General features: G+C 33.2%; 1 protein-coding gene across 1 annotated transcript; it reads right to left on the bottom strand.

The window, feature by feature from the left end:
• Positions 1 to 1,552: 1,552 nt before the first annotated feature.
• Positions 1,553 to 7,416, bottom strand: LOC139891438 (arginine--tRNA ligase, chloroplastic/mitochondrial-like). The gene is made up of 17 exons (XM_071874408.1): positions 7,300 to 7,416; positions 7,051 to 7,187; positions 6,799 to 6,874; positions 6,603 to 6,704; positions 6,297 to 6,512; positions 6,111 to 6,188; positions 5,837 to 5,920; positions 5,575 to 5,679; positions 5,162 to 5,340; positions 4,936 to 5,020; positions 4,643 to 4,829; positions 4,248 to 4,317; positions 3,722 to 3,791; positions 3,514 to 3,603; positions 3,326 to 3,394; positions 2,678 to 2,776; positions 1,553 to 1,880 (listed from the first exon to the last, which is right to left on the bottom strand). Exons 1-17 carry the CDS (start codon positions 7,312 to 7,314, stop codon positions 1,770 to 1,772), a joined length of 1,773 nt encoding a protein of 590 aa, XP_071730509.1. The 5' UTR covers positions 7,315 to 7,416; the 3' UTR covers positions 1,553 to 1,769.
• Between the last annotated feature and the right edge of the window lie 1,399 nt (positions 7,417 to 8,815).

Raw genomic sequence — 8,815 nt, 5'->3', positions numbered from 1 at the left:
AATCGTGCTGATAACGTGTTATAATTCAGTAGGCTTATAACTACCTTTAGTGGTTCTTGACTGTAGAAGGTATATAGAGATAGAGATACTGTAAAACGGAGAAAACAAAGGTTGAACAAAAGGTATGAGTAATTGGTTTTTTATTTATAGAAAAATGTACAATGAGAGTTTGGTGGCATTTGGAATCTAGAGAGAGAGAGTGTTTTTGTTAACCAAAAAATACATACATTAAACTCTAACTCAACACACCTATTTATACTCAAAAAAATATACTATGCAATATCTATAATAATAATAAAATTATCATCCAATTATTACTTTTATAACAGTGATTTTAATCTCATATCTTCATAATTCTAGGTAGAAAAATGATTTTATATATCTCAGCTCTTAGAAACCTCATATCACATTTGTGAGATTAATTATTGTGGTTGTTTCGAGAAGAAAAAGGCAAAGTAGCATCATAAGTTATGATCAGAAAGATAATACTCCATATGTCTCAAATTAATAGTCCATATTTAACATTTCAAGTATTTATTTATCAACTTTGACTTAAAATATCTTTGTTTTTTGTCATATATTATTTAATGAAATTTATATAAATGAAAACACATTTAAAAGGCCAATATATTCATATAAATTTAACCAAACAATATATAACACAAACAAATATACTTAAAGTTAAAGTTGATAAGAAAGACTTGAAAAGTCGGTGACTATTAAGTTGAGAGGGAAGGAGTATAATATAAATATGAAAAATGTTAAACGTAGCCCTTAGGGCTACGTTTAAGCATACCATATTTAAATTTAATAATTTGTTGAATTAATTACGAAGTATAAATATTTCCTTTTTAATGTCAATTTTTCTTATATAGTTTTACTATTAATTAATATTTTTCATGGCATTGTTAAGTTATAGATATGGAATTAAACTATATTTTGTATGCTTAAATGTAACCTTTAGAGCTACGTTTATCATTTTTGTATAATTATTTCATGATTATTGCGATTGTGTGTTAAATAACAAGCTTATAAAAAAAAATTGAGTGACCGTGACACTACAGATTTAGTACGGCTGAACATAGGTTTGTAGGATTATTTCGCAATTACTTAGACCTCTTGTAGCGGTGTCGTGCAATGGCCGTGGGGGTGGTGACATGGCACCCGGCACCGCCCCCTTCTAGCCGTATCGAGGCGTGGCACAGTAAAAAAAATGGAGCGTTCCTGGGAATCCAACGGGGTTGGCAACAGTGTGGCTTGTAAATTTATTAATTTTTATTATTTTAATAATTTTATTTTTACCCCTTTTAATACATAACCCAATCATATTTTAACAACACATCACAATACTACTAACCCACACCAAAACCCCACACCACCAATACTCTACAAAAACAACTCAAACGTCCTAGTCATCGAAAAGGTACAAAAAACAACTCACACCCCCAACCCACGCCCCTAACCACTACAAATAGTCTTAGTTTATGTAGCTTAATACAATATAAATATACTACAAAAAAACAAGCTTCACAACCAGTAGAAGAATTTGTAATTTAACAAAAAGACAAGTCACAAGTACTTAAAAAATCTTCCTTTAATTTTCAAGATAGCACACTTTACTTCTTGAGCTTGTGTTACAAAATTACAATCATAATCCAGTCAAGAAATTCTCAAAAATAAGCAAAGGGACCCATTATGTATGTTTACATCCTTCAATCATAGTATTAAGCTTTAATTTAATAAGAGTCATGAGGGTCGGACTCATGAGATCAGATTTTGTAGACAGGAGTAATGCCCAAAAGATGGAAGCATTTCCTCATAACAACTGCAGTTGCCTCACACAACAATAATCTGCTTTCCTCCTCATCGGACCCAACAACCTGCCCAAAATATCCAAACAAGAATTTAGGGTTATTTCTGGCTAAAAAGCAAATGATAATTATATCAAATTATTCATTCTAACATTTTGATTTGACCAGGCTCGAGCTCTCGCTTGAAATTTAGGGAGCTCGACGAGCTCAACTGGGTTTAAAATTTAAAGAGCTTGAGCTGGCTTGTTTCAAGCCTGATGTAGTAAGCTCAAGTTCGGCTAGTTTAGGGTCGTTAATAATACGATATATTGTTTTTTACTATTATTTAATTTATTTCAATTGTATAATTATTTTTTGTTTTTGTATAATTTTGAACAACATATAATAAGATTAACTATTAGTATTATTTTAAATATTATATAAAATAAATAAATATAAATATAAATTTATATTAATATGTACTCCGTAATATATATTATGTAAATTAAATATAATATAATATAATATTTAATAGTATGTAGTTATTAGTTTATTACTGTGTAATTATATAAAGTACTAATATAGATATTATAATAAAAAATTAAAAATAAGGTATACAGAAGAAAAGCTCATTTAGGATCGAATAACGTATTCGAGCAATCGAGCTCGATACAAGCTCATTTACTAAATGATCTTCAAAATATGTTCAAGCCGAGCTCGGGCTCGTATAAGCAGAGCTCGAATCGAGTTTTTAACAAATCAGTGAGAGAGTAGCTCACGAGTAGCTATGGTCATTTACACCACTAAGAACGAATACAATCATACATTTTGGAATTTCAAAACTAGCAAGAGATGGAAGATTCAGCAATAAATGAAAAAAATATTACCTGGCACTCAGAGTAGAAACTGGTAAACTTCTCGGACAAATCGTATAGGTATTCGCATAAGACATTTGGTAAGAGATTTGTGCAAGCCTCCTCAACAACCTGGAAAAGAAGATATTGAGCAATAACTCAGGCTTACAAGCCAGCTTAAATTCAAGGGTGACAAGTGGAATTTGGTCAAGCTTTATCTCTGATCCGGTCAAATAAAACATATTAGATGGGTCAAATGAACAGTTCTTTTTCCTCTTTTTGGAATGGCACAAGTACTCCGAACAGAACGTGTGTTGCCAATACAGTTTTCAGAATAATACTGGCACAGTTTAAAATTAGAAAAAGAAAGGGACAATACTAGATTAAACACATTTCAAGCCACACTAAGTTATTACAAATTCGCCCATGTATATGTATGATTATAAAAAGGATGCATACTGGTTTTACGCCATTACTGATGGCACATTTGACCAAATAAGACCTATATACCATTTAGTGTATATGTTTGATACTCATGGTGGTGGTGATGATGTTATACGATACTCATGGTGGTGTGGTTTTGTTTATATAATACTCGTATGTTTTGGTATTGGTTTTGTTACTAAAGTTCATCATGATAGATAACTTGAACAATGTTTTCTTTATTATAAATTGTCTTACCTCAGGAAACTGGAGCAGATGTAATCCTAGTTTGCGTTCTTGATCTTTCTCCAATATTAATTGCCCCGCCTGTAGCAAACAATTAAACTCATCCATAAACATGATATTCATTCAAAAACCCAATAGGAACGCAATACAATAGGCAGAGATGAGAATTTTGTATCACCGTAGTACCCACAAAATCTTACCCTCTTCAACTCCTCTATGTCTTTATCAGATTTCCGAATGATGGAACATATACGAGCATGTGCATACAACAGATATACAGCAGTATTTCCCTATGCATCAAATATTGTAAGAAACAAAAACAGTGTTACACTTTCACATTAAAGAAAAATAAATAATAATAGAGTTTAGACTTAATAAAACAGAAATGGAGATCATCCTTGAGCAGACCTTATCGTTTAACATCTGATCAAAATTGAATGTGTAATTTGTCAATCTGTTGTTCTTCAAGTCTGCATACCTGTCAATAACACCAGTGTAACGTGTAACAAATCAAACAAGCGATATAGCAAAGGACCAGGTAGCAGGCGCATTAACGTATGGTTACCCATCAACGATAGCTGTAATTGGCCTAACAATTATGCTTCGCTTATATAAACGGGGTGAAATAGAATTTTGTGCTACCAGAACAATTTTTAATTTCAAAAACAATGTCAAATATTGATTTGAACAATTTTCACTGAAAGTGAAGTACTGAAAAACAAACATCATCTTTCAACAAATACATCCTAAACAAAGTCATTTTGTCAGAATGCATACATTTATAGAATCACCTTATCGGTAAAAATGTCTACCGCTTTAGGAAATGAAAACTCGTTAATTAAAAAACAAATGTGAATCACTCTTCGCATTTTAATGGTGCTGACATAACTAGAACAGTAAACAAGGTTTTGAAAATATAACATTAAGAACTTACTTAACAGCACCATATCCAACTGCTTCAGCAGTACTCTCAAGCTCCTCAGGGGTCCACTCAGCAGCCTTACCTGATAAAAAAATAAGCCCACTTTATTTAGACTCAGTTGCCTATAAAATGAATTGACTCAAGTTGTGATTTATCTGTGAACTGTCAAACGGGTCAAAATTCATCAGAAGTGTATGTACCCAAATACATAAGAACGTCCTGGATCGCTTTACTATAAAGTAAGTTCAAAAAAGAATGTATATATGTAAGAAACTTTTAATCGGATAAGTTATCAATATAAAAATGAATGGATCAAAAAGTGTTACGGGTGGGCCATACCTGATCCAAGCTTATAGCACGAACCTATTATGACCCGTTAAACAACTCAAGTGGATATAGGGGCATACCTCGCTCCACAAGGGCAGCTTTACAACGAGCTTTAGCTTCATCAAGCAAATCAACCAACTTAACCACTTCGGTACTACGGGTTCGAAATCTCTTTCCATCATCACCAAGAACAAGACCAAATCCTACATGATTAGTTTTAGGATACTTGTTCACATCAGTTGGGAGCCACCCTGCACGCTTAGCAGCCTGAAAAAAAAAAAAAAAAAAAAAGATATTAACTTCATCTAGATCCATAATCTTGACCAAATATGTTGACAAGGGGATGATACTATGTTGTGTAAAAGTGACTTACAGTAAAGAACATTTCAAAATGCTCTCTCTGGCCTACATCAGTCACATATATAATCCACTCAGCTTTTTCCTCGTTAAGGCGGTACCTATATATAGCACACAAATGTTCTTTAACTTCAAAAGCAAGGATAATCAGTGCAGACTGTCCAAATAATATTATATCTTAAGCCAATGTTGTTACAGATGAAATATTTGTAAAAGGTATATCAAATTACAAGAAAACCTACCACAAAGCGGCAAGATCTGTTGAAGCATAGTTGAAACCTCCATCTCTTTTGACAACGATAAGAGGTACCTTTTTGCCTTCAATAAAGATCACCTGAGCTCCGTCACTTTCTTCTATTAATCCCTTTTCCCGCAACAGATCTAGAGTCCCAGCAATGTAGGGATTATAGAAGCTTTCACCCTGAAACCAATAGTATGTACAACTCATAAGTTGTATGTCCAAAAAAGGTACAACTCTCGTGTAAAAAATGCAACATCTATTAGCAAGCAAAGGAAATTGTGATTTCCAGTTCTAAATTGAAAAGAAGATAAGGTTGATGTAGAGGTCCAAAACTTGACTTCAGATTTATAAAGTTATAAAGATATTATTAATATAAAATATACTAAAGCAACCTATTGTAAATGGACATGTTACCTTTTCTTCCAAGTGGACCCCGAGCCGCTGATACACTTTTTCGTAACCTTTTCGACTTATCTCACATATTTGTGCCCAAGCCTTGCGGTATTTTTCCTCACCAGCCTATAACGTAATTCGTTGTTTAACATGCAAGAGAAAGATATACAAACATGCTAAAATGATGAGCATAAAATCCTGAAACTACACGAATTCAGCATGATAAGCATGAAAAGTCATTTTTGAAAACTCTCTTTCATAGACTGAAAAGTTGATTAATCACCTGGAGCCTAACTACTGCTTGCTGGGCTCTCTCTTTAAACTCAGCATCGCCATCAAATCTCTGCTTTGATGCCTTATAGAACACCTATTGAAGTACCATTTGAGTCAAATTTTAATACTAATTGCTCATCATTTAGAACCAAAAAAACTGTTTGAACTTGAACAATATAAACAACAATTTCCAACACCAAAAATGATCACATCTGCAATCTGCAATCTGCAATCTGCAATATAGTTCATTTGACATGGAAAAATTTCAAAGTAAAACTGCTCACCTCAAGTTCTCCAATTGCCTGATCATTAACTTCGCCGCTAGGGAACTTTTCAAATAGGAATTCTATTAACATTCCAAACTGTAATAGAAACATATTTAGATTATCCATTTACAAAATGATACACATAAGAAGAGCATATATATGCAATACCACAACTTTGCAGTATAATGCATCAATCTCATTTACCTGAGTGCCCCAATCCCCGACGTGGTTTCTACGGAGCACGTCAACTTTGGAATACTCGAGCATACGGGCTAACGTGTCTCCAATAATAGTCGAACGTAAATGACCCACATGCATTTCCTTGGCTATGTTGGGTGACGAAAAATCTACTATTGCCCTTTTGACAGGAAGTTTAGGTGCCCATGTATCTATACCATCCGTTAACATCTTTTGAATACTCTACAGTTAAAAATGATAACATTAAAGTAAGAGACAAGCTAGGTAAAACTACAAACACTTGTTTTTCAAAATTTTAATAAGCACCAATACCTTAGCTATCCATTGCTTTGATAACTTAACATTCACAAAGCCAGGACCAGCTATAGAGTGTGATTCTATCATGTCAGATATTGGAAGATTTTGCCTAATAGCCTATTAGAATAACAACACAGAAGCATATTATTGGTGTTATAATATAATCGGCTTCAACATCCATAATACCATTGACCCCAAAACAAAGTTCTACCTCTCCAATATCTCGTGGGCTTTTGAAATCTGTCTTCTTGCCTTTCAATTTAGCCCATGAACTCATGGCATTGTTGCTATTACCAAACGTAAATTTCTACATTAGTACTCAACATTATGAATATATAAATATATACGAATGATCGAGCTAAGACTGCTATAATAATGTAGAGTATGTTACAAATCGAAAAAGTAATACTCTGCTTCCTATACAATAAAGGAAAAACCATGCACAAGTATGAAAATAACGTACCATTGATAATCACCGAATTCTTTTTTAACACATGCAGCAATCAGAGGTTCAACATCTGGATCATCAGGGACAGTAACATTCAGTGATTCTTTAAATGCCTTTGTTAACAGTTCTTTAAGGCTCCCTACATTTTCTTCCTGTATTACAATTCCAATACCATCAGCATTATCTTAACCGTGCAAATTCATAACACATAACGTACCAATCCTGTATTGATATTTTTGCGTCTATTTATACTCAAAAACTTACATTTGCATCGGCCATGGTTGATGAAGAATATGCCTGTTTAACTTGAATCTTTCTTTTCAATATCTCTTTCAGAATATCTGTCTAGTTTTGCAGTAACAAAAACGTAAGAACCTAACATTTCAGTTACACACATACACAAATCAACGACAATAAAACACAAAGAGATATTCAGATAACAATCTTCGTTTTAAAACATCAGAAACACACTTTATTTACAGAAACTGCTGTAAACCGTACTTCATACACAAAGCACACTATAGGACGGTTAGGGTTAGCTTATATATGAAGCTAACTAGTTTATTGTATTGTACGAGAAGAGCAATTTCAAATATCCAAGCACCTTACGGACTATATGCAGATTTTTGATAAATAAACTCTCTCATAAACCATTATGCAGGTGCTTAATAAAAAATAAAAAAAATTATAACGCTTATAAGCACACATTATCAATTACTTTGCATATCTCTTATGCAGATAAATTTAAATTCAACATATAAGTATGCATATTCTAACTACCGCTATACTATTCGACTTCATAAACACCATAATTAACTGTAAATAGCATCAACTAGCATGCAAATATATAAATTCACATAATCATAATGTTCTAATTAGGACGAAAGATAACTGTATATGCCAATCTAGGGTTTAGCATCGAACTTTCAATTACCGTACGTATATAATGTGTATGTATATGTATGTATATCTGAAATTAAATGAAGAAATTTAACTTACAATTGCGTGACGGAGAAAAAGACGACGGAAAAGGATGAGGGGGGCGGTAGAAAGATACGCGAGGATAGAGAAAGGATTTCTCAATTAAATACATTGAAGTGCGTTAGGGTTTTCGAGGGTTATAATTTGCTGATTTGTGCTTTTTCTAACACTGCAGTAAGTTACAAATAATGTCCCTATATTATTAATAGTTTACATAATCGACCCTCTTATTTAGTTGTCACGTTCACATTGGGAGTGATTCTCCTACCCCAAATTACACTACTTATATTGACACAACTAGACATTCGGTAAACTACTAGGGGCTCATGTAGGCCTTGCAGGATTAATTGTATTTTGGGCCGGAACAGTGAATCTATTCAAAGTGGCTCATTTCGTACCAAAGAAACCTATTGTGACGCCCCGTCAAAATCGCCATTGACGCGGTACGTCATCATCTGGTCTCATTGCGAGGTATTGACATCTAAATGATACACAATGTTGATTTTGAATGCAGAGTCTTTCAAATTATCCATAAATGACTCGTTGTAATGTTGCTTTCAATTAGCAAATGCACAGCGGAAGCATTATGTAATACCTGAGAATAAACATGCTAAAAGTGTCAACCAAATGGTTGGTGAGTTCATAAGTTTATCATAAATCATGATTTCAGTATATATATAATAGACCACAAGATTTCAGTTTCAATAAATAAATACATACACCGCAGTGTATAAAAGTATTCCATGTTGTGAGCACCCGGTAACTAGCCTTAACAAAGTTTTTACCCCATGAGTTATAA

Source organism: Rutidosis leptorrhynchoides, chromosome 2 (genome assembly GCF_046630445.1).
Source record: "Rutidosis leptorrhynchoides isolate AG116_Rl617_1_P2 chromosome 2, CSIRO_AGI_Rlap_v1, whole genome shotgun sequence".
Classification (NCBI taxonomy): Eukaryota; Viridiplantae; Streptophyta; class Magnoliopsida; order Asterales; family Asteraceae; genus Rutidosis; species Rutidosis leptorrhynchoides.
This window is presented reverse-complemented; position numbering and strand designations above follow the sequence as displayed.

Excerpts from the sequence above, each read along its gene's own strand:
- LOC139891438 (XM_071874408.1), bottom strand. Across the intron at positions 5,680-5,836 it reads AAGCAGTAGTTAGGCTCCAG|GCTGGTGAGGAAAAATACCG; the intron begins GTGATTAATCAA and ends ATTACGTTATAG. Across the intron at positions 4,830-4,935 it reads ATTTTGAAATGTTCTTTACT|GCTGCTAAGCGTGCAGGGTG; the intron begins GTAAGTCACTTT and ends TTTTTTTTTCAG.